The 26,564-nt window shown below is 44.4% G+C and overlaps 1 protein-coding gene across 4 annotated transcripts in view; it reads right to left on the minus strand.

Annotated features, from left to right (window-relative positions):
- Nucleotides 1-26,564, minus strand: part of SEC14L5 (SEC14 like lipid binding 5) — a 38,261-nt gene that overhangs the window by 3,345 nt on the left and 8,352 nt on the right. For all 4 annotated transcript variants that reach the window (XM_030460184.1, XM_030460185.1, XM_030460183.1 and 1 more), the window contains 13 exons: nt 14,340-14,489; nt 14,112-14,243; nt 12,089-12,217; nt 11,255-11,474; nt 9,476-9,588; nt 5,397-5,586; nt 4,963-5,051; nt 4,455-4,525; nt 3,717-3,888; nt 2,943-3,077; nt 2,442-2,579; nt 1,465-1,710; nt 793-971 (listed from right to left, as the gene is read on the minus strand). In XM_030460184.1, coding sequence (XP_030316044.1) covers nt 793-971; nt 1,465-1,710; nt 2,442-2,579; nt 2,943-3,077; nt 3,717-3,888; nt 4,455-4,525; nt 4,963-5,051; nt 5,397-5,586; nt 9,476-9,588; nt 11,255-11,474; nt 12,089-12,217; nt 14,112-14,243; nt 14,340-14,489 — 1,964 coding nt within the window. The remainder of the gene's footprint in view (nt 1-792; nt 972-1,464; nt 1,711-2,441; nt 2,580-2,942; nt 3,078-3,716; nt 3,889-4,454; nt 4,526-4,962; nt 5,052-5,396; nt 5,587-9,475; nt 9,589-11,254; nt 11,475-12,088; nt 12,218-14,111; nt 14,244-14,339; nt 14,490-26,564) is intronic.

Below are 26,564 nucleotides of genomic sequence, written 5' to 3' on the forward strand. Positions count from 1 at the left end.
ACTCCAGGGCACCCCAAATGCAGCAGCAGGCTGCTAAGCTGAGAGCTCCAGCACGTCCAGCCAATGCTCTCCAGCTCCTTCTGCCATTGCAGATGGGGTTCCTCACAGAAGCTGTGACTGCCTGCTGGTCCTGACACATTTTAAGCAGGTAGAGAGCAACAAGGAACATGTTTAAATGACTGGAGAGAGGAATTTGCTGCTGCTCTAACTCTACAGGATCTGTCCAGGTCACATTCTCAAGTCACCACCTGCTCATCTGCAAGTCTGGACTACAAAAAGCTTCCTGCAGCTCTGAAAGGTCAAATCCTTGCCAAGTGTTCAAAGTTGCTGGGTGATTTGAAAAGTCTGGTAGGCCCTGACAGGAGGCCAGGCAAATCCTGGTGAAGTTGACCTCCCTGTAACAACTGGCATCCTTCTCAAGTGCCAAATGAAATATGTATGAAATGCCCTGGTAATTTGTCAGCTTACTCCAAAAGTAACTTTTCAAAATGTTCCTAACTAAGACTTGACAACTCCTCAGTCAAAAACCTCCCCCTCTTCAGATGGCTGTAAGCAAGCACTGAAACACAAACCCTACTGGTGGACAAACAGCTGAGGGGATCCCTTAGTACCCACAGCACTAAAGGAGATTCTCTGAACTTAATACCACCAGTTGTGTCCATCTTGGGTGTTATCAGTGAAAAACACACTCTGTGGAGGTCATTGGTATGTGGATGTTTAACTCACACACAGACCTCATTTCACTTCTCAGTTTGAAGTCATCCAATGAATTCCCCCAGGAAATTTCCCTACCTGAAGTCCTTGGAGGCCAGCACCTCATAGTAGTATATAAGCTTGCACTTGTGACTGGAAACTTGAAGAGAGGCAAGAACATCATCCACACGAGGGAGGCTTGTGCCAGAAGAGGGCAGTGGGCCATGCATTTTCCACTGGAGAATGTAAAAGCCAGGCCAGCGAGTCACATGAGAACCCTGGGAGAGAAACAGAGTGCCATCAAGGGACTAGCACTCTTAAGAAATAGTTAAATGACTTGGCAAAGCCAAAATAAACTATGGAACTAGCTGCTTTGGGAAGCATATGTCATGGAAGTGTTCAAGGCATGGGCCTTGGAGCAACCTGGTCTAGTGGAAGGTGTCCTTGCCCACGCAGAGGTGTGAACTAGATACTTTTGAAGGTCCCTTCCAACACAAATCATTCCATGATTCTATGACTTACTTATTTTATATGCCTGAGCCATCCTTGTAGAGCTTAGCAATAAAAAGAAATGTTCTATTTTTTTCAGTCATCTTTTTGTCATGGATTATCAAATCTCATTCCAATGCCTCACCCTAAATGAGGACTGCATTAGCAGCCACTCTCCCAGAAAACGATGACCAAAACTTTTGCCATCAAGTCCTTCCCTTCCCCACCACTGGGAGTTTGCCAGGACTCTAAGACCCACAGCAGGACCCAAACACATCTGACCTGGATGCTCTCTCCTTCCCGACAAACCAGGGGAGATTCCACAGGGCTGTAATCCACCCCCAGGACCCAGGATTTAGCAATGAGCTGAGTGTTGTCCTCAGCAGCAGAGGTGCTGGGTGATGTGGCTTCTTTGTGCCTTGTTTCAGGAGCTCGTTTGGAGTGAAAGAGGCTGAACACCACATCTCCCTTCAGGATGTCAAAGTCCCAGGTGATGACAGATTCCCCTTCCAGAATCTCCACGACTATCTAAGAAGAGGAGAGAACAAACACACTGTGAAGGGTCAGGCTTTCAGGTGGCAGCCAGAATGTTTCTTCCCACCCCATAAACATGCTTTTCTCTGCAGTCCTTCAGGCACTTTTGCCCCAATAGACCTGCTCAGGCATTTTTACCCAAACTCTTCCCTCTATCAGTTGCTTGCACATCATTTACCAGCTCTAGGAAAACCTCAAAGCATTCAGGACACAGCAAAGAGCATCTGCTCAGTGCCTACGAGCTCTAAGAGGCACTGCTGCTTTTTCAGGAATCTAAGCAGGTGAATCATTAAGCTGGTGGACTGCTCTGACACTCACATGCTCCTTTTTTTGGCTATTCTGGTTTCTGATAACCTCTGTAAAGAGTTCCCAGTCCATACCTTCTTATATCACCACCATGACTGTCCTACCTATCCCACTGAAAATGGAAGCTCTGCCATTGGAAGGGAAACTAAGGCAGCTTTATTTCCCCAAGAAGGATGAGGAAGAGACCACATCTTACAGCTCAGGCTATAGCAGAGATAAGAGACACTATTTCTCAAATTACTGTTCTTAATATGCTCATTTTTAGCTGTTAGCCAGCATTAGCCTTCCCAAGAGAGACCCTGCTGCTGCTGAACCACCTTGTGCTCACACTTTGGGAGCACTTCTAGTTATTCTTGTCAGCCTTAACCAAGGGAACAAACACTGGTGATGCCAGCTCAGCACCTCCTGCAGCTTTGTACCTCATGTGGAGCTCCTTTGAGGACACTTGCAGAATGGTAGATATTTTCTGTCCATAACCTGATGTGATCAGAGTTCTCTGTCTCTTCTTCCATCTGATAGAGTGACTTGGGAACCAGCCCACCTTCTGGGACAGTGCACTGCAAGAGTCAAACAAATCTGAGGATTCACACTCCTCTAGTGGTGAAGTATCAAGTCATCTACACCATCAACACTTGCTGGCTCTCTGATACAGAGGGGGACACCCCCAGCTGGTAAAAGTGGGACTAAATTTGCTTGAACTATAATGGTTTGTGTATTAAACTCCATTTAGAGCTGACCTCTAACTCCCTTTTTACCATTATCACTTCAGGGTGGAGCCTCCTCTGCACAAATTAACTGGGCAGAGCAGTGCTATCCCAGAGAGAACAGAAGGGAAGGTCAGGGAATTGAGGAGAAGGGAATCAAGGAGCTTGAACATTGCCAATTCCACCTCCCACCTCACAACAGGAAGGAAAACTCACCATGCAGTCTCCTCCCAGGAAGTCTGGGATCACATCTTTGTCCACATAGTCTACCAGCCCTCCTGCACCCTGGTAATTATTCCCACTGTAGATGAGGAATTTCTGCCTTGTGTTCTCATTAATAAAGGGACTGACCTGAAATAAAAAGCAGACAAGATTCACTGTCACAGAGTGAAGTTGGAGACAATGTTTATACCATCCTACATGGATATGTCAGGCTCTGAAAGGCCTCAGCAGCAGAAATCCAAGCAGTGGTGCAGAGCTTCATAACTCTGAAACACTTCCTCAAAAAAAGAGGCAGCAAATGAAAACTGCACTACATCATCTCTCAGCATTTTCTACTTCATGCAAAATAAGTTTGCAGTGAAAACACCACATATAAACCTGAAGAAATTTAACAGGCATGCTTTTACATTGTCAGAACAACCAGCAGGGACCAGACAGAACTCTGTATTACCCCTCAGTGTCCTCCAGCATGAGATTAAACAATATTTGTCTTTTTCCTTTAACACAAAAACTGTCAATCTGCACCACAGGTCTGACATCCTGTCCTGTCCTGCACTGGTGTGAGACAACAAGCAGAACAAAATGAGCTGCAGGCATGCTGTGTCTTGCTCTGCAGCAATGCTGTAGCCTCCTCAGGAGGTCACCCACACCGAGTTTTTCCCTCCCTAACTCTTTAAATAAGCAGAACTTGCACTACCCGGATGATTTAGCTATTGGTACATTCACAAATGTTCATGATGCTGATTTGCAGGTCCAGATTTCACCCACCAGAGTCCAGAGCACAGGAAAAACCCTGGGTGCTCTCACTATCAGGAGCCTCCCCAGAGTCTCAGGGTAGTTGTCCTCTACAACCTCAATTATCCGAAGCAGGGCCTTAACTCCTGGCCGCCAGAGGTGCCGCATATTCAGCCCTTCCAAGTCCACCAGGCATGTCCAGGATCTGAAACAAAGGTGCAGAAAAAGCCCTGTCACAATTTCCTTGCACACTTTATGAGCCACAACACATTTCAGTAACACCAAAGGCTCTACAGGCTCTGGTGAAGGCAGAAAGGGAGGCCAGCAGCTCCACAAAAAAAGCTGATCTCTACTCAGGCAGCAAAGATCCTGATTCCTGTGAGCTTACAAGTGATCCAGATCCCCAGCCCTGAAGGCTGGAACACAACTGCCAGTGTGGAAGAGGGAAAAGGTGTGCAGGCCTGCTGTTAAAAATAACTTAAAAATGCATTTTATATGAAAGTAAAATCTGGCAGACAGTTTCCTGTTAAAAAAGGGATTTCATGGACCTAGATTAAAATCACCAAGATTAAATTTATCTGAAGGGATAAACAGATAAGGAAGGACCAATACTTGTTCCCATATGAAGCTGTAGAATTTATTCACATTTAAGTCCACTGTAAAGAACTGTCTGCAGTTTAACTCCATGGAAATCATCTAAAACCTTCCCAGAAGCATTATTTTCACCATGCCAGTTCAATCTCTGTCAGGATACAAACTAATTATACTAACGTGATGGGACGGCCAAAGACATTGGTGTTTTCTTCACATCTCTTTTGTCCTTCCTCATTAATTGATAGAACCTGAAACCAAAGACAGGACAGACTAGAATTAGCCTGAGTATGAGAAGAGCCCAGAGATCTTAATTAAAACCAAACCAAAACAAACAGGACCCTGATTTATACCAGTTAGAGAAACGGCAGTGTCCAAAACAAGGCTGATGGGGGACTTAAGGTCAAATGTAATTAGTGGAGCTGCATGAAAGGGCCATGGAAAGCTTACAGCTAAGCTATAAATAATCAGAAAATATTCATCCCATCAGAAAATACTCATCCCATTACAAAAGTTTCACTTGTGTCTTTGCAGGAAGACAGAATCTATGCTGTACCAAAGTCACTAACCCAAGCAGCCTGGAATTATTTGTGTGAGGCAGGTAGATTCCAGCTGCACTATATTAAGGCTTTGCAACATCCCAAGGGAAATGGATTTCCCTCTGGGATGGGCTGAAAGCACAGCTTACGTGTCGCAGCAGTGATTCCTCTCCCAGGGCTTTCACCAAACCTTTTGTGTCCATCTGTCCAAGGCGAAGGATATAGAGTGGCCTTCCATCTGCAAAACAAACACAAGGGTCTCATGAGGGAAGAAGTGCTCTAGTCTGCCCGTTCATCACTCTGGGACCTTTAACAAAAGCCACAGTAAATATTTGAAAGGGATGAAAGGAAAATCCAAAGGCTGCCTTATTCCAAGAGATGCTGCTGCTTTGCACTAGCTCTGGTCTGCCTGATCTGTGCAGAGAAAATAACAAAACTGCAGCAAACCAGAGTGGCTGTTTACAGGTGCTGAACTACTCTGCTATTTTTTCAAGTGTCAACACAACTTTCTTCAAAAATCCCAGGTTACTCCTGAAGTCCTTTAATGTCAACTGTGCTGTGGTGTCAAGGGCCAGCTTCTAACCTTTGTCTTGATAATGCCATCCTCCCGTGTAGTATTCATCTAGGAGGGCTGGGGGCCTCCAGGACTGCAGGATGCAATCCACCTGGTACTGCTTTCTCCAAGACAGAGACTGGCAGAGCATTTCCCGAGCTTTGTCAATGTTGAAATCCCGAGCCCGCAGGAATCGGAGGATATGTTCATCCTTGGGGATCTGAGAGAAGAGAAAGTCCAAAAATCAAGACTGCTATTACCTTTTCCACTGTTTGTTGTTTTTTTTTTATAAACCAAACCAAGATAAATATTAAACCTACATTCCTTCTCCTTCCCTCCTTAACTGATTCAACTCAATGCAGCAGACGGTGCTGGGGTGTGAAAGAAGTCACCAAATCACAACCCTTTGAGAGATACAGGCTTGAGATTTATCTGAGCCTTAAACACACCCAGGCACAGACTTGGAGAAGCCTTTCCCTCATTCAGTTGCCAGAAGCCCCAGCACATTCTGACCTGGTAAAGGTTTCCCCTCAGCCATTTACAAGAACAGATAAAATACTGAATGGAAGTTAGAGCTGCAAGCTTTCCAACCCTCATAGGGCAAATCAGCAAAGGAGCAGAGGTAGCAACCAATTCAAACAATTTGAAGGGGGATCACAACTTCACAGTCCCTGTTTCAGCTCTCCTGCTGATCTGCTCTGCTGTTGCCCACACTTTCCTGGTGGTGTCTGAACAGAAAATGTTTTGAGCTCTTGCACTGTTTGCCCTGCCCCATCTCATCACACTAACTCTTGGCAAAACAAACAAAACAACCAGAACTGTGAGATATCCTCCCTCTGTCACTCAATCCAGCATCAGGAATTCTAGCACCATGGGCACAAAAGCCTTCCCAAACCAAGCCTGTGGAATGGCTTATCCCAACCTCCTTCCAAATCCCCTGCATTCTCTTTAGATAAAAAAAACACCATGAAGTTTCCCTGTAATATTAAACAGCAGGGATCAACAATGACCCTGACACTCAGAAAATACCAGATTTGACTAAAAGCTTATCAGTTGCCAAAACAACTGGATTACAGCTACACAATGCTGCCAATTTCCCAGTTTCTTCACCCCAGCTCCCCAAAAGTGTTCAGCCTCCTTTGCTACATCAACTTGCCATTAAAAATTCAAGCCCTGTTGAGCAGGGAGAGTCTCCTCCAAAGCATGTGCACTGCACTTAGCACAAAGCAAACGATCTGAGGAAAAAAAAAATAAAAACAACTGACACTCTGGAGTCAAAGCTCTTTTGTTTGTTCACTGACATGCTCATGAAAACAGAAAGCAGGGAAGAAAGCAAAGCTGCCAGCAGCATCAGGCTGGGAGCAATCTCAGCTTCACAAGATGGTGTGAAACTGCAAGAGACTTTAAGAATTGATTCCACATCAAGAGTTCAGGCAGCCTAAAGCCAAGCCCAGAAGCAGCTGGGGAGGAGGTGGGTGATTAAGGCTGTGCAGCAGCTTCTAACACTTTGCAAACATTGCATTTGTGCATTACAGAAAGGAGCAGAGCAGCTTTCCCAGAGAGGATCTCAGGGGTGTTTCAAAGAATGCCAACAACACCCTCTGCATCACAGCAAGTCTGAAGACAGCAGAATTTCCATCTGATGATTTGCATTTCTGCTGCTCAGAGGAAGCTGTTGTTCACAGGACAACAGACAAACATCTACAGCAACCCCTGGATCTCCTGAAAGCTGCAGAAAGGGAACTGTTAGAAGGTTTTGCTGCATTTCATGTCTTAAACCTACACTGTACACAGCTTCAGCTAAGAGGCAAGTTCAGTCCTTCTGCTTGGATCAAAGGCAGGAAGCTCCAAAGGGACTTGCTCCATTCTGTGTGGAAGAAATCTCTTCATTATCTTTGTCCAACCAAAGCAGTAGCTGCCACGTGCAAGAAAATGTAGCCTCAATTTCAGCCTATTTTTCTATTTCTTAGTGAAACTACAGGCACAAAGCTCCAGGTTACAAAGCCACTGATTACTGGCTTTAAGTGTCTGCAATTTTAACACCATTTGAAGGTGATTTTTTTTTTTTTAAAGCAATGATAAATCTGATGAGAAATAATGCCTGCTTTGAAAGGAACAAGGAATGGATAATGAAATAGGATAAAAAGGACAAAAAGAAGGGACAGTTTCCAAGGAACAGGAGATCTACAAATATTTTTCTGACAAAGGAATAAGGACAACCCTGCTCTGAATTAAAAGAACAGATTGTCACAGCAAGGTAACAGCCTCTCCAGAGAAAACTCCAGTCATGTAGGACAAGCTCCTGATTTTCTATTTTTCTAGCAGGCAATCAAGAAAATCAAACAGGTGCCTAGTAATGGGATTTAGGATGAAGCTTCCATAGCTAGCAGCATCCTTCCTACTTGTTCTTGTGCAGGGAACAGAGCTCACAAAGCATACACAAAGGGTCCCAGGCAGCCCCCAGCTGGCACTACAAGCACTCAGCAATCAGCTCTACCTTGTACCTCAACACAGAAGCTGCTGGAAAGCACAAGGGATGCTCATGCTCACAGAGCTCCAAGCACCCAGGAGGCAGTTATTTCTCTTTTTCTCATGTGCTGTCAACTTCTTTATGCAGCTTCCATTCTCCAGCCTCTGACTAGGAGAAGAGGGGAAAAACAACCCAGGGAACAAACCAGGCAAACATTTAGGATATACTTCTTCCACCTGAAACAAAGAGCCTTGCAGATTAGATATGGAAAAAGTCCCACTGCCTTACTCATCTAGGACATTTGCAGCTGGATACCCAACAGCTGAGATATCTCCTTAGAGAAGACCACACCATTTTACTGGACTTGTCACTTTAGACCTGAAAACCTTTATGTCTTAAATTTCAGAGCATAGCTCTACCTGGGAGTTCATCACTGCCCCCTTTGTTCTGTGCTTGCTTGTTGTTAAACACTTTATCTGAGAGGAGGCTGAACCAGGGGAGACATGGATCACAAGCAAGATTTAGTAGAGCAAGTTTTAATTAGTTAGTGTGTTATTATTAACAGGTCACTCATATAGACTTGGTTAGTTGGGAAGCCAGCCCCAGCTCTTTGCTCAGAGGCAGAGCATCACAGTAAGGACAGAAGCTTGCAGGTAGGTGTTCAGACAGTCCTTCAAGGGGTCCTTGGCTCCATCAGGTATATATATATCTCCTGTGGTCCCTACTTGCATCTAGCAGCCATCACACTCCTGGATGTGGTCCAAGTTAGCCAGCCTGTTGATGCTATTGTATACCAGTAGCCTTGGACAGACCTGGCAGATGTTTGGGGTTCTGAATTTATCAGCTCTGGCAGACTCAGCAGTGTTGTTAGCTTCTGGAGCTTATCAGCAACTGGAAGACTTTCACCCAGTCTCAACACACACCGTTCTTCTCTCCAGCCTGTGGTTTTCTGGCAACTGTTTCACCATCCACATTCGTAAGTGGCAACAAAACCCATTTGCACACTCACACAACAAGGGAGTTCATGAGTTCAATAGCACCAGAACTACAGCTCTAAATTTCTGTTACCTCTCTATATGGGTGATACACATTAGTGTACTAGTACCCAGCAAAGGCACTGTGCTCAGGGACCACTGAGTGGCAGGATGGAAATGGGCAATGGAGGTGCAGCCTGTGATACTGCTGGATCCTGCTGCCAGGTCACACAGATCATCCTCTATGCCTGGCCTTTTACCTCACCTTGCCATAACAGCTCAGTCTCAACACACACATTCACAGGATCACAGGATGTCAGCTTGGAAGTGACCTCAGGGATCCTCTGGTGCAACCCTTCTAGATAACACTAATAAACACTAATAATTTTATAACACTAATAGTTTATGCGAGATGTCTCAGCACCCTATCAAGCTGAGACTTGAAACAGTCCAAAGGATGAGGGGGAGCTACCACTTCCCCTGGTAAACCACTCCATGACTGTCCCCATGGTGAAAAATTTACGTCTTGTGTCCAGTCAGAATCTCCTGAGCAGCAACTTGTGCCCAGTTGTCCAAGACCAAGTTTTATTGATGGGCTGAAGGCACAAAAGCTTGGAGAACATCTGTAGGCTTGCCCAGGGGTGTTCTCTGCCTCACCCACCCACCTTGCCTTTGTGAGTTTCTTGAAGCCACTGGCGCAGACGGATCAAGCAGCTCTCCTGCATCGGAGTCAGCTGGCCCAGGTAGCGCTCTATGTAATCAGCATCCAGTTTGTCAGCTGGAGGAACAAAAAAAAAAAAATTCAGAGACTTGGCATAGCCAGAAAGGTGATGTGCAGTTATTTCTATGTATCAGGTTACTTCTGATACACAGAAACTTCTGGAAGAGTGCAGAAGCCTTCATTTGAACTGCCTGAGGGTATTCTCACTGTGATTAGGACATGAGGACTCAACCAGCATACAAGGCATCAAAGATAGATCACTGTCTTTTAGAGCACTGGTACTTCTTAAACTCTGAACTTCTCCATCAGGAGCTGTTAAAAAAACAGGCCAAACAGGAGCTCCAGCACCCATCACATTAACCTTTCCAAGACTCCACTTCAGTCCCTGGTGTCCTAAAGATCTCAAGCACAATTCCAGTTCCAAGAGGACAAAAAGCAGAGAGACAGCAGAATGTTACTCTGCTTGCAGACACCAGAGAGAAAAGGGAAAGTAACACTGCCACTGAGATTTTTGGCATGAGAAGTCCTGTGCTCAAGGTCCCTCCTGATCAGAGACAAAGGACAAGGTGCTGGAGACTGCCAGCATTCTGAGATAACAGCACATGTCCCCTCTGAGGCTTCTACATGCAGATGCCAGCAAGGAGAACACGGTACCCAAAGCTGGGCTGGAGGCATGCAGGCACCTGAGGAGGAGGGCTGGGAGAAGTAAATCTGAGCCCACTCTTCACCAACCAGGATTCTTTTTCAGCAGATACTGTTAACTACAGAATAAGGCCTGGACACCTAGAGGATATGGTGGTGCTGACTGATAACAGAGCTTATGTAGATAAGTGCTATACCCTACTAAATCCACAGAGCAGTCCCAGGGAAGTTAACAACTTCCTAAACATGTATATGAGCAGAAAAATAAGAGCTACTCTCCTCTTCTGCTAGATGGGATCTAACACTCTTACATTAGCTTTAAGATCAATGCACACGAAGATTTTTTAGCTACTCTGTGGATTTCAATCCTTTTTCCAGACAGATTCCAAATCCAGAGAGGCTACCAGGGAAGGTTTGGTGAAACCAGAGCCATTCAGAGCTCCAAATTCCAAGCTTTTTTCCCTAGTTACACTCAGCAAAACAAGTGCTGTTTTTCCTTCTGAGGAATAACAACTTATGTCTGATACCACAGCTCTAAATTAAAAGGAGCCTCCTATATCTGTCAAAGGATTTTATTTAGTCTAGAAGATATCAGATCAACACAAAAATAAAGCCTGATTCAGGCACTTCCAGCTAGAAATGTGTTAGGCAACATTCCACAAGTTTGTCTTGGCTTGAAAGAGAGGCAAAACCCATCCAAACCAAACCCCAAGTACCTATACTTTTAAACAGCCAAAATATTTAATTGTAATTCAGTTATGAGTACTCCAGACACCTTTTAAGTTTTTCCAACTGGCTTAAAGTTAGTTCAAAACCAAAGGTTTTTTTCTAAGCTCAAACAAAAACCATACTGCCAGCACAGGTTGGTTTTTTTTTGGCTTTTCAGTTTTAGAATTTGCATTGTTTATGTTTTTCTCAAAGAAAATAACCTTCACTTCTCCCCACCCACAATCCAAAGGAAAAACCTCATGCCAAAAAAACCCCAAAAACAACCAAACAAACCCAAAACAACAACTCATTAGTCAGTGCTACTCAAGACACTGAGACTCTCAGCAGCTGCTGCTGCCTGGACAGTGCATACCATCAGGGCTGACAGCTTCTGCTGGAGGGCAGGAGCTGCCAGTTTGCTCTTTGGTAGTTCCACCAGCCCCAGATTCAAGTGGTACAGCAGCAGCAGCAGCTCCAGCAGCCTGGGCTTTCTCATCCTTCTGTCCACAGGCTGCAGGAGGTGTCCAGCGGGGGATGAAGGTGATGCCTTGGGAGATGAGCTCCTTCAGATAGTGTTCAATCACTTCCTTGCCCTGAAGGGGAAAACTCTCATTAGGAATACAACCAAACCTATCCCCCCAGAATCAGCAAGGTGCAAGAGAGCTTTCCTCCTGAGACTCTTAAGAGATAAACGAAAGGGAAGCTGTTGTCTCCTTCCATCTGCATGACTTCCTTGGAAAAATGTCACTATGAAAGGCACCAAACAGTGAATTATAACTGGCCAGGCAAATTCCAATGCTATGGACTCAAAAATCTTTGTAAGGCTTCTGTCTTACACCCAAACCATTGACTGCAGCCCCAGAAGAAAAGGCCACCAGAAGGAAGTGCCTCTGCCCAAGCTACTGGTGTGCCCATTTTTACCCAGAACTTGCTCTTCCTGCAGGAGAACAGTGTCCCCAGTGTCTGAGGAGCCTGGCACCCACAGCATCCACTGCTCCCTCCCCCACACAGACACATTCCAGTGAGCAGATTGGGTTTGCTCATTGCACACTGCCTTTTCCTTTGTTTTCCCTCGTGAGGGATTTTAGAGACATGTGTCCAAGGTATAGAATTATAGTGGGACTATTTTACAGGAAAGAGAGGCACACTGAGAGCAGCCATTTGATTTTTAATTTCTTTTTTTTTTATTTCCATGGCTCAACCTTACCCGCTTGATGTTAGAAGTGTACTGTTTCATGGCAATTTTTTCCACTGTGCTCTCAAAGCCAAAAAATGACTTGATGTCAAGAGATGCTGACTGTTCAAAGCAAGTCCACTCCTCGTTCTCAGGGTGAACCTAAGCCCAAAGACACACACAGGCTGTTACAGCAGGGCCCTCATCCTTGGTACCATACTGGTACAGAGTGAGGGGGGCAGAAAAAGCACTATGAGGCACCTGACAGACCCATATTTACCAGTTGGATTAATTTTCCCCAAGTAAAAGCACATAATGAACATGTGGACCTTTGTGATGAACCCAGCAGTTTTCACACACACAAGGAAATAAAGATTAAAACCCATCTCTGCTCCAGAACAACTGAATGGTAATATTAATAGCAGAAGTTACACTAAAATAGTAGTGAGACTGCCCACTTGGAACAGTCATGTCAAAAACCCTTACAAGAAGACAAGGAAGGCCTCTCAGAAGCCACAAATTAAAACACTGTGTCTGCAGCAAAGGAAGAAGAACACAAAACAGTTCTTTCTTTTGGATAGGAAACTCATCCACTGAATATCAGTCTTTCCCCCCAGAACACAGAAGAAGTGGCAAAGCAGGGAGTTTTCCCACTGTCAGGTTCAATCCCCACCTTTCCTTTCTAGCCATTTCCCCTCAGTTACTCTCTTTATGGTAAAAAAAACTAATCTTTTCCTACTCAAACCCTTTTCTGAGAGGGTTCTACCTTTTCTCTGTAGGTGCTCCTGTTCACAAACTGACACGAAAGATAAAAAAATTCCAGCCCCCACAGGAGGAGAGGAACTCTATAAAGGACACAAATTCCCTCGGGGGAGATCTAAGTAACTGCAAGAGCAGGATCATATTTCTCCAAGTTGCTTCAGAGAACACTGCAGAAAAGGAAAGATGAGAATAAACCCATTTCTGGTGTGTTCTGGCAAGGAAAAAGGAACTGGTTAAAATAGAGCAGGGAACCATGGTGAGGATGCAGACAGCTAACTCCCACCCTGTTCCAGGAAGAGAGTTCCCCTCAAGGCCCAGCTGCTGATGCTTCCTTCCCAAGGACACAAGCCAGGGGCAACACAGCCAAAATTAGCAAGCACAACAATGTCTGAGGATTCCAGAGGTGACCTGGGAGCTTTTCAGATCTCTCAGTGCATTTTCACAATGATGGAAGTTTGATTTACTGCAGTTTTTAGGAAGCTCCATAAAACAACCAAGGGATCTCTGGCTCAGGAAACCTCCCCTCACCATCCAAAAGAGCTTTTCAGCTCTTGGTCTTGGTTGAAATAGGAGCTGCTTTGCAGTTTGCTTAGTCCCTGGAAGCTGAGCTGTTGGCCTGTTGCCAATAGGGCAGGTAAGTAACAGGATCTGGTCTTTTGTTTTGGGAACAAAAAGCAGTATCTGATTGCCTCCAGAACCAGATGAAGCTGTTTGATGGTGACTAAACCCTAATAGCACAATTACAATGAAATGGCACACTGCTGCTGAAGACACAGCCACAAAATGAGACATCCCAGGCTACAAATACAGCTCAACCCTTTTCTCCAGATATTTAGAGCATGAAGATCGTGACAAGAGGCTAAAACTTGCACTTATTTGTGAGCAAAATTAATTGCCTGTCTTCCCTCTGGCCCACATAATAGCAACTATGAAGGGTTTCCTTCTAAATATCTAGGACTAACTACATGCCCAGGCTCCAGATGCTTTTATTAACTTGAACTTCACTGCAGGAGAAATTCAGGAAAAACACAGTTCTGGAGCACCATTTGTGTTTTCTACTCTCAGCTTAGGGTCTAGCACTCCAATCAGGAAATCACAAATCAACCTAAAATATTTCTCATGCCCTTTGAAGGTGCTGGAGAAAGCCTGCACCTGAAAACCTTGGCCTACTTGTGGCAGGCCAATCATGTACACAACAGTCCAGTGTGCAAACTCATTCAAGCAGCTTCAGCCTGGATGTTAGCACATAACTTCCACCACTTCCTCCAGAGATGAGCAGAAACAAGGCACTTACTGAGTAGTTACAAGTCTCCAGGACAACGACACGGTTGGCAAAAGTCTCATTGTGGGCTTCAATGCGCAGAGTTCTCTCCCTCCAGTTGACTGTGTTTTTCTGGATGAAGATAACATATTCTACCCCTGCAATCTGAGGAGGATGGAGAATCAAAAAAAAGAAAAAGAGAGGAGTAACTTCAGGAGACTTTCTTAAACTCAGCCAGCCAACAAAACCCAGGACACTTGCCTTCTTGAGCAGCCTTGGAGCATCCACATTCAGCTTGCAGCTCCGCTCAATGATGTGTATAGCCCCATCCTCACTCCTGGATTCATGCAGGATTTCACTCCCCAGGAAAACTGGGATCTCTGGACACGTAGGAAAGCGCTTTTCATATGCCTGGAAGTGTAAAAACAAGACAAATTTTAGCTTCTGGCTAGATCAACCTTAACTCTTTCTGAATTCATTACTTCCCTTCCAACAAGAGTCCAACAGAACAGACACCTTTCACCTCTGAGGAAAGAGGAGCCAACACAGGGCTTGAAGTTAAAGCAAGATAGTTATGAACAGAGTTGGCAATCCCTCCCATCAATCATCAAGCTAAGCATGTCTTAATGTAACTTTTCTTTCACATATGAAGTAGAAACAAAAGCTAGCTGCTAGAGAGCACTGGGAAGGGACTAATAACTTGAGCATCAGGACCAAATCTTCAGCTTGCATGAGCAAGTGTGGCTGTGCTGGTTTCTGCTAGCTAAGGACTTCACCCAGAGATACTAAAATTCAAGTCAGTCACACTGCCAGTGGAAGAAGCTGTTTAAAAACATTTAATATTCTTGTGGCTTTAAAATGTGACATGTTAAACAGTTCTAGTTGTCCCAGAACATCAAGGGTAAGACCACCAATTACTGATTGCTCACTTTGCCTTCATTTATCCATTTATCAAACAACTTTGTCCTGGTTCTGAAATCTTTCTTGGTTTAATTGTCCCTCTGAAAAGCCTTTTATCCAGAGCTTCTTTACCAGCTCTAGTAAATACTTGGTTTTCCATGGCACCTGCAGCAAAGTTAACTTGCACAGACACTACCTACTGTTTGCTATTCTTCTTTCCCTAACTCCTCCATCTCTCCTGATACAGAAGATTTCTGCAGGATGGAATATTTCCCTGGAATTTCTGGAAACTGCCTTGCATGCTGGGATGCCATCACAGATTTGGAACTGAAGCAACAACAGCACAAGCTGCACAAGCAGCCAGCGATTCAGCTACAGCTGTGATGGGAGGAGAACTCATTCTCTCTTCCCCTTGCACACTCACAGAGAGCTGCACCATTTCAATCATAACTTTTGGGGTTTTTTTGCTAGAACTCCACAGCTGAGCCTACCCTCTCTGAACTGCTGCCATCTTCCTGCCTTATGTAAGCTATAACCATTTTCTACAGCATGTCATTCTCTCCTGAGTATTTATACTTTTCTCTGCCACAACAGAAAACATTACAGTGATAACGATGGAGATGGGCTCAGTTGGCAGCACACACACAGCACTGTGGGCAAGCTCTGGGGGGCTGGGGGGGTCCCCATTACCACAGCAGTTGAGAGGCTGGTTGCCCCTGTATGTATTCATGTGCCCTGGTGCTGTGAATAATATCTGCTCTTAAAATAGCTCAGGCACTTAAGGACACATTCTGTATCTCCCTGCTCCGAGACCTCTGAACAGAACCCAAGTTATTTCAGATTATCATGTAGCTTTACTATCAGGAGGGAAGTGAAAGCAGGCTGCCAGCTGGAGTTCTGGCCATACACAAAGTGCACTGGTTTTTAATTCATCCTCTCTAAGTCACTGATTAATGTCCTCCCTGTTTTGCTACATTTCTTGGAGAATTTTCCCCCTATGTGTGAGGCACCTGTGCTTTTTTAAATCCTGCTCATAAGAAAACCAAAACTGGTTTAGATAAATATAAAACTTCCCATGGGAAGTGACCCTTTCCAACATGGCTCCATACAACACCAAACTCACTGCTTCAAGAAACTTACTTTGTTATGATGGCTCTTGGGTGGGATGCTTCCCACTACCCACTCCTGGTGTGCTGCATTTTCCTCCACAGTCACAGAGCATGAGGGGTTCATCCCCTCTTAACTGTTCTCTGGTGTCTAACTTCTCAAAGTTAGTTCTTCCTACTTGTCCCTCCACCTCTCCCAGTCCTCCAGACTCCATCTTGTACTATCTGGAGGTGAAAGCCTTTATTTACCCTCTTCTCCCTTATTCATCTTTTCTATTCTGGCACATACAAGAAAGGGTCTCTCCAGGCCACACATTTTTGGTTACTGGAGTCTCTGAAAGCACAAGTTGGGAACACCTTTGGAGATCACTGGAATACCACGACATTTAGGAACTATTTATCAACTTTTTGTCCCAGTCCAGCTCCTTACACACATCCTTATCATGCTAGGCAAGGAGTGAAACTGAAAATAGGCCCCTAGAAGAAGGCTGTCCCAGTTAATCCCATAACTTTGGAAAACAGCAGCTAATACAGAGACTGGACAGCACCTTGAGTGCCAGAAGATCATGTGAGAATGGTACTAGGATTGTCCATAAGCTTGAGAAGCAGTATCATATCCACTTAAATGCCCCTAAAATCCCACACCAGGGGTGCCAGAGCCTCCTCTGCTCCACAGCACTGCACCCCAAAGGTGGGCACACTCCCCACCACCTTGGCTCACAGCTTTGGGCAAACGGGTAACATCACACCTTCCAGGGCTCCACATTCAACAAGCAAGGACCAACCATTGGAAGCAGAGGCTGAGTCAGCACAATCCATTTCTTTGAGTCAGGATTAGTGCTGGTCAGGGATTTCTTGTTCCAAATGCTCCTGGTTTTCCAGAAAGAGATGCAAAGCAGCTGGACTAGAAGAAAGTCCCAGGCGTGGTGGTCTCAGGTTCACGTCCTTCACTCTTCCAGGGGTGCAGCTGAGACAGGAACATTTGAGAGGACATTGGCAGAGAAACAAGAGCTGATCTTCCACAGAGACAGCAAACAGCCAAAGCACAGATACCCTTCCAAAGGCCTCACTTCAACAGCTTCACCAGAATTACTGGGCTGTCGGTACCACTGAAAGACCAGACTGGCCAAAGTGAAGTCCCACACACCACCAGTGAACCCAGGGAAACCTGGCTCTGAGACCATTGGGTCTCAAAACAAGGACTGTTTCTTTACCAAGTATGCACTTGAATCAGCTGGGGACAGGTTTCTTAATAAAATGCCATTAAACCTAGCAAAACCAAGACCAGGAAAACTATTACCAGAGTGCAGTCACTATTTCAGACAGCTAAATAACATCTGGAGAACAAAGAGAGGTCAGGGCAGTGAGATGCATGTCTACACACAGCCCTGATGATATAACTACAACAGCCCAAACCCATCACCTAAAAAGGTGGAACATTTCCATATTTGAGAAAGAACCCCTTTGGCACGTAGATATTAAGTCCTTTGCTAATCTTCTTTGCATAACAACTCTAAAAATACAGCAGCCAAAGATGCCTGAGATCATATGAAGGACAGCTGAAGCCCCACGCTGCAGTCACAATGAAGCTGTGCAGTTACCATGCCTGGTGCTTCTCCACTGAAGGGACTGAGCTCTCAGGAGAGCAATCCACCTTTTGCACCCTTGTATCAAAACCAGCATCCACACCCAACAGCCCCTTTTTGCTCCATCAGAAACTGAGGGAAATAATGAAGACAAATTCTTTTTTTTCCAAGCTATTGCTAGAAGTAGCTGTTTTATTTTCTGCTCTTCTGTGATTCTGCAGAGTGCAAGGTGAACAACAGACTAATCCAGTCAAATTAAAGGCAGAGGGTTCTTGATCCAAGCTTGTTTCAATACTTGGGCTGCTTATCTGCCTGCATTTCCTCACCCTGCTGCAAGAACTCATCACTCACTGGTATTCAGGTACTTATGATTTGTCTCTCCTTTTTCTGCTTTCCATTCAAGAAGGAATCACATTATTGTGCCACCACTTTGTCTTCAGTCAATATTGCTTTCAGACAACCAATTTAATGACCCAAGTCTTGGCAAGGTAAAAAATATATATATATATATATGTAAATATAATCACTGGCTCCATGAAGACACTCCCATCCCTCTTCTGAACCCCATCAGGATTAACATCAGCAGGCAGAACCAGCTAACACCTTGCACAACTCCTGCAAATCCTCCAGCCCAAGTGAGCTAGCACATCACACCAAATCCCAGCTGGGCTCATTTTCTAGTGTGACTGAATAAAATCCCCAAGCACTTGCACAGCACCAGGAGTTGCCTGGGCAAGCCAGAGGATCGCATACATCAGATTTCCCAAGCAAACCGTCTCAACAACGCAGCCTACTTTAATCTGAGCCCATAAGAAAGCAACTTATACGCTTTGTTTGTACCCAAAACCACTGTTTCACAAGAGCTGGTGGTTCAGGCCCATCAGTGCCCTTCCCTAAATCAAGCTGCTTTTTCTCAGGCAGAGGAATTTGGGATCTGTTTCAACTCTAAGGTATTTTGCTTGGAAATATAACCAATTTTTTTAGGTGCATCTAAACTGTAAAAAATTTTTTAGATGCAGGTGACAGCCTGTTGCATTTAAGAATTCAAATTATTCAGCAGTGATATAGCTGCCTATGAAACCAATAAGGAGAGCTCTGACTGAGGTTTGGCACTGCAATAAGGTTTGGGCTGCAACCTCCTGGGAGGATGTGTCTGAGTGATTTTATCTCTGCTGGCCAAACAGTGGGACCAATTCAGTGACAAATGGAAATACCTTGTGAGAAGGGAGTCCTTGAGGACAATGCAAGGAAGCCACACTTAAAACCTCCTAAATTGTTGGTGAAGTACACAATAAGCAGTACAAAGAACTGCATATGTGAGGAGAGATTGCCCTGAAGGTCAGCCAGATGCCAAACAAGAACCAGTTACACAAGTGTCAAAACAAAAAAATGACAGCCTAAAGCCTCACAACCACAGAGAAAAGGAGAAATCACCCTCTTCTACAAGCCCTCTGTTTCACCTGCTTAATTCCTTCCCCTCTGAAGCACAGAGTCCTTCACCTTCCTAGTACCAAGGTGTTGAACACAGAGCAAGAACGTTCCTGCTCCTCTCTCCAGTTTGATCTTCTCTAGGCTGGCAGTAGTTGGATTGCTGCACGTTCCAGAGCACATGGCCAGAGGACAGGATCCTTTATAACAGCTCCTCCTTATCACTGAGTTTCAACATCCTCTTCTAACAAGTGACCTTGAAAGCAATTACACAACAGAGGCCTCAGGAATCCAAAACAACAAAACCATCCAAGCACTGAATTACTGCATTGAACGAAACACCTCCAAATCCAAACTCTCCTGCACCTGTTGGCTCTTGGCAATTTCTTCCAGCCCAGTGTCTTCTGAGTCCAGTTTATGTTACATGATCTCTCTTCATAGCTTCATATCCCAGAGGGATAACTCTCAGTCCTGTAGCTGCAAAACAACAGCCAGGGCAGCAGCTCTGGCTTTCCCCCCACACCAGTTGCCCAAAAGGTGATTCTTCAAGCTTCACACTAATACACAGCGAACAGAAACTGGTTTGGATTCTCCCTGTCAGTGTATAAACCCATTAGCAAAATCGACTCACAGCTTGTGTGCTAAATGCTGTTGTCCACGGGATCATGCAGAAACACACAGAGCTGGTTTGGTTGGCAGGAACTTGGTAAGTTCAAAGTGGCTGCATGGCCGTAATGTCATTAGGACTTGGTTGGCTGTGGTTTTTGGGGCTTTTGGTTTTCTTGTGCCTTTAGTTTGTTTGTGGGTGGCTTTTTAAATTTTTTTATACTGGTCAGGCTTCCTTAGTGATGCCATCGTGGAGATCTGCTGTTTACTATCCAGAGAAAAGTACAGAAACAGAAAAACTACAGACTGATTCCTGTATGATGTCAAGATGAACTTGAGAGGGATCTTTAAGCATGTAAAAGCTCAGCTAGTGGAGAAAAATCACATTGTGTAGAAAATAAAGGAACTCACTGTTATTCACCTGATGCAGACAAACTACTACAGTGAATTACATGAACGTGACAAGGGTAAGAGTTCATCCTTGTGCAAACAGCTTAAACACTTCAAGCTTTCATGATCAAATAGTTTAAAAACCCTAACAAAGATTCCTCAAGGTCAATATTATATGAGCTGTTTGCCAGGCTAAAGGAGTAAAATGTACACCTCTGTTCAGATGGATGAGAAATGAGGAGGAGACATGATACCAGGTTTTGAGCTTAAGATGTTAACATCATCATCACTTTGAAAGGAGATTGTGAGAAGACAAGAGCCCTCATCATTTGTCAGTAAGAAGTGGATTGATTTGGACAAGCTTTTGAGCAGCTCTAATGGCACTCAAACTTCTCTCCAGATTCACATGTTCTCAGATTATGGCTGCCTAGGAAAAAGTAATTATTTCTTCTTGCAGTCCCACCTCCTACACAGTCCAACTGCTGAAGGGAACCACAAGGCCTGCAGATTTATTCACCAGACACAATAATCCATGTGCTTTGTAATCACTAGATCAGGTAAGTGCTTCTCACTAGCTGGAGTCACACACAATAAAATACACATGGAACAACTGGTAGTGGGAAGGGAACAAACAGGTGGAGAAATTTGGGGTGCAGAAATGCACTGAAGTCAGAGGAAGTGGAACTTCATTTGAAGGAGGTGCAGAGAACCTGCAGAGTAGCAGAAAAAGATTTTGGGGCTTGAGGAAAAAAACAACAAACCTTTGCTGGAAAGAAGATCTGCCTCTGAGAAGTCCACTGGACCCCAGTACCCAGGCAGCAAACATTGACCCAGTGTTGTCTCTCCCTGGACTACAGCCAATAATTTGCCTCATTTTGGTGAAAGAAACAATTCAGGGAGCAGCAGCTGCCTATTACAATACAGGCCCAAGTGGGTGACACAGCAAACCCACTAAAACCAGGGCATGCACTGCAGCTGCACAAAGCTAACTCAGGAAACTACCAACGTGCCTGACCTCCTGTCTGAGAAGAAACAACATCCCATTCAAACTATTTTGCTGGAGAATCCTTCTCTCCTTATCAGGGAGGAAAAACTTGGTGGTGGAAGAGTTCAGGACACACACAGCACAATGCAATGGCCTTTACAAATTGCCATGGAAGTGACAGCTTTTCCCAGAGCACTGCTAGCTGGTTGGACACATCTGCCACAGTCTGCTGTGGAAAGAGACAGATACATTGAAATAGGAAAGCAAAGCAGCAGGCATCTCAGGTGACTAACACCTTACAAAGTAAAGCACAGCAATTGACTGTTGCCATCACACACTTACTGCTCAGCAAATCACCCTAAAATCCAAAAGGCTGGCCCACAAAGTAATGCCTGTGTGGAAGGACAATCTGTCTTTGCCAGAAGCTGCTGTGAGAATTTGGACAAATTGGCCATAATTTGGAGTCAAACACTGTGCTCAGCAGTTTAAAAACCACCAGGCTGGTTGAGATGTAACAATTGATGCTGGTTCTGAATTTTCTTACCACTCTTAATCCCTGCTCAAGAGCTTATTATTTGTTTTCTGCATCTACACATTCAGTAGAAGTGAAAAGGGCATTTTGGTCAATACTAAACTGTTAGAAACTGGTGATACCTCCAATTATGTTGTATCTCCTTCTTGCTATGCTGCTGAACTACAGCTTACTTTGGAGCTCATCCATTCCAGCACCAGAATGCACTGATCAGACAAAACTTGAGATGCAACTCACTCTTCAAGGCAATAAGGCTCCATGGTGCAGGTGGAGAAGGAGCTTAAAGAAAAGAGGAACTATCCTGCACAGCCCCTTTGAATGAATGTAAACCTTCTCTCCAATCCACACGTTGCCTCCACCATTTGTTCCTAGAGCATTCTTGCTCATCAAATGGAGCCTTCACAGTGGCAACACAAAACTATCAAAGGGACTTGTATGATCCCCTCAAGACACACAAAGCAGGCCAGACGTGCAGATGTTGCCAGCAGTTTTCCAGAACCCTGAATGAATAAGCAGTTTTTCCAGTCACTTCCAAAAGCTGGACTAAGTAACATTCACCAGCTGTTTTCTTCTCCTCACTTGAGGATAAGCATCCCAGATGATCATTTCAAGAGAAATGTTAGTCTTTTGTGTTCAGCCTTACTATTGCTCACTCTCAACCTGCTTCATATTAGGAGGAGGTGGTGGCAGGGCACAGGGACTGAACACGTCATTACAGCTGTGAAAAACCAGTCCAGGTGACACAGAGATCATTACTTTCAGATTTCTGTTGCCAAATGCTTCTCAGCAGCAAGATGATGGGATATTTATAGTGTATCTTGACAGCATGCTTTCAAGCCATCAAGTCACACAAGCATCGTGTCTTGACTCATAACCAGTTAACCCAGTAGCTTCTTACAGTCACAGCTAACTTACCTTTAAACCATGACTAGAAGAGACAAGAGAAGTTGCCTTCTCTAAATGACCTGGCAGACTATGACTCCAGACAGATCACCTGCATTCAGGTGTTATTTGGCTGCACTCATGTTCTATCTGCAATCAGCCCTAGGAGAGAGAGCAGATTCTCTTTTGTAGGTGAGGATCCACTTCTTAACTACAGCTCAGATTACTGTCAGGACATTTCATGACATACATCACATGGATTGAACAGCAAAGAATAACTCGTCAAGAATTTTCCCCCTTGCACATTGATTCTCAATCTCTAGGGTTCTACATGCTAGAAATACCATTTCAGGCAGTACCTGAAACAAAAAAACTGTGTCATTACCTACATCATGGCAGCTCCAAAGGAGCTTCTGAGCACTGGGCATGCAGGCTACACACTGCAAAGCTCTACAGAGTGTTATCTGCAGCTCTCCAAGGACACAGTGGGTACTGGGACCTCTTCTCAGGCACTCCTGCAGATGCTGCACATAAAGCTCCTCTCCAATCTCTGGCTGCTCTGCACAGCCCTCTGATCAGCTGCACCACTGCTGCAGCTCCAGGGGGATTGCAGCTGCCAGGCACAGCTCTGCTCCCCTGCAGCAAGAGCTCTTCTTGGTCCAGAGTTCACACCTGAAAGTGAAGGCTGTGGACCAGCAAACCTTTCAGTTAAGATTCGACTTTATTTAGTGATGATACTAAAATAATAATAACAACCTAGAGCTCCAGATGGGGATATTCCAGTCTGTAATCACAATTAAGTATGCAAGAAACCCACAAATGTATCCTGTGCTGTAGGCACTGTAAAATCCTGCATGGTAGTTGACCTAGACAACCAATCCACACATTTTATGTCATGAGACAGCAGCAGCCTTACCCAAATCTAGAGGGGCTGTGAACACACACATTGAACTTGTCACTCTAAACAAACCCACAGAACTAAAACGATCTTTGCTAGACATCAGTTTGCTGGTACATCATCCTGCTTTCACACACCACTGTATCTGTTACCACACACACACACACACACCATTTGATCCATTACCAATGTGTACTGTGAGCTGTCTGGGCCACAATGTGGTGCCTACCCAGCAAAAAAAGGCTCAGAGGTTCTGTTGCAAAAGCATCACCCCATCAGTCAGTGAAATATTGAATCCTTTAAGACATTGCAGCATTAGAGAGGAGAGCATCCATGATATACCAGGATTTGAGCAGTCTCCTGATCCATTCAATGTGCTAAACACAAACAGGATGAAGTCACTAACTAAAGCTATTTAAAAATAACATCTTTAACACAATGCATGTTGATGCTAAACAGGCACAAATAATAACTGTGAAAAGGTGCACAGAAAGCAATTCTAGCTGCCAGGACCTCAGCCTCAGTATTCAGTTTCTCCTCCTGCAGCTAAACCTGACAGCTTAAATAGCAAGGAGCTGATGCCACTAAGTCTGCATATAAAGCCTCCCAACACTGCTGGCACAAAAGCTTCTCAGGACAACTGTGAAATAAATGATGCATTTTGATTTTAGTCATGCTGGATGTTTGACTTGCAGGTAAATCTGGGCCAGACCCTCAGCTGCTGTAAATGAGCAAAAATTCAGTGAGTGCAGAGCAGTTTGTCAGTGTTCAAATGGGCAGTGTGGGCAAGGCTGACCTCGTGGATTATTCGAGGGCAAGACTGGGGACTTCTGCTAAACCCAGTAACTATCAGCATGAGCACTTCAGTAATGCCAGGCATGAGAGAAAGATATCTCACACAGGGGAGAGCAGAGGATCACTTCTGATAGGCTACAACTCATTTGTACAGGATGGCAGAAATTACTTCACATGGAGTAAGCAGCAGAAAGTACTCCTTCTCCCTTGTCATTACTGACCCCAAACAAACCTGGAACATTTGTAGCCTGTACTAAGTTTGCCACCCAGCTTGTTAGCACCCCTGACACTCAAACCATACTGAGGAGTAAAAGAAGTATACCCCACCCTGGCCCCATTAATTTCCTATCTGACCTGAATAAAACCAGTCTCCAGATCAACTAAAAGAACACTGAATTGCAACTAAAACAATAAAAAAAGATGCACAGAGCTGCTTGGAAAAAGTACTGGTGCCAGGCCAGGGCTTGAGATAACCAAGTTTTCAGTTGCACACAGTCAGGGGCATCACAAGCAGCAACCTAACAGATTTATTAAACAGATTTATTAGAACCTCAGTGATGTTCAAGGTAAGACATGTCCATATGTTACATGTGCACCCACAGAACAACCATCCCCACCCCAAGCATGTTGCAGACAGAAGCCCCCTAGACTGGAGGCTCCACTCAGGCTGTGCAGTGAGGAACATCTGTGCATTTTTAAGAGGCTGAGCTCTCCACTGCTCATATATGTGTCAGCACATGCCACGGGCAGCACCAAGAAAGGAGGTCAAGCAGAAAGCAGCACTGACTCGCATCGTGCACACATGGGGCAGTTTCGTGGCAAGCACGGAGTGCAACTGGTACAGAAAATGAGAGCTGATGCTGCTGCAAGGTTCCAAATGTCTCATCTTGCTGAGTCTTTTCAAAACCATGATGTGTTTTTACGTAGATTACTCCAAGGCTGCAAACATAAAGCTGATATTCTGTATGCAGGAAGCTGAAGTGTCAAGTTACATATATATAAATTTCCCCATTATTTATAAAGCTTTTTTTAGCTGTTACCTAAACCCAGACTTTACCTACATGTCTGTGCTTTGCAAAGCTTCCATTTCATTGTAAAGATAGAATATGAGACAGTGAAGTGATCAAAGATTTGATTTGGTTCAAGGTACAAAACCTGCAAGCTGAACATTCCCCTTCTCAGGATCTGCATCCTTTAACACTCCCCTAGCATCAAAATCTCAGGCTGTGCAGAAAGGAACCATAAATGGGTATTATCAGAAATGCAAGCAGAAGGTGAAGTGCACAAAAACGTGGCAAGAGGAGCAAACAACTGACAGGAGTGTCATCACCAAGGTTCTCATTTACCCCATTGCAGCAGCAAATCAAACTAAACATCAGGTACCATCAAGAGTCCCTGAGAGGCTATTTCAATTCTGAGAGGCTATTTCAATTCTGTAGCATTAAGAACCATCCTAAACAAAATGAGTGTATAGCATAAAGCCTGTGAAAATGGCAGATGTCAGCTGCAAGTGTGTGAGGGGCTGAGTACACTACTAAAATTAATGGGAACAAAACTCCCAACTACTTTCAAAGCTAAAATAATCTCTCCTAACCAAATACCTCATTGGCAGCAGATGTTAAAAATGCAACCTCTCAGATCCATTTCCCAAACAGCAATGAGCTTTAGACTTTTGCTCACCCAAATCCCATTCCCATCATCATACATCAAAGAGGGCTTTACATCAGTCAGAGTAAGGTATCATTTAGGAACTATGTGGCAGAGATCTCTCACTTTCTGGATTTTTCCCTCTTTATAACATCATAGCAAAAATACCCCAACTTTTAGCTTTAAAACTACACAGAGAAAACAAAGAGAGTGTTTAAACTTGGGGATTTTCTTGGCTGTAAAATAAAATCATGACACATGCAATCCCAAGCCACAAGATCAGGCCCAGAGAGGCAAACTGTTTGAGGGAACATTTAAAAGGAGATACTTTAATGATCCTTTAATGTGAGTGGAGTTTAGGAACAAAGCAGGTGAAAAATACTACTGTGAAATTGGACAGGTGAAGAAAGTTTGTCCTTTAAATTTTTTCAGAAGGGAGGAAGGACCTCTTCTAGTAAGAAAAATAAACCATTCAGAACTCTTGAATGACCAGAAGCCTTGGCTAAACTGATTGGTTTTTATCTCCTCAGAACATAGTCCTCCTTCCAAGGATGTGCAAGATAGGTTAAATCTACTGCCTGCAAATGCCAGAACACAAGCTGCAGAAGTATTAGTAAGCAGCAGAGTTCAAATCCACAGATAATTATCCAGAGACACACAATAACAAAGGTATTAACAGTAAAAGCACTGACTCATCTGTCAGGCACAGCCCTGTGCTGTTTAGAGGATGA

This window comes from Calypte anna, chromosome 14 (genome assembly GCF_003957555.1).
Source record: "Calypte anna isolate BGI_N300 chromosome 14, bCalAnn1_v1.p, whole genome shotgun sequence".
NCBI lineage: Eukaryota > Metazoa > Chordata > Aves > Apodiformes > Trochilidae > Calypte > Calypte anna.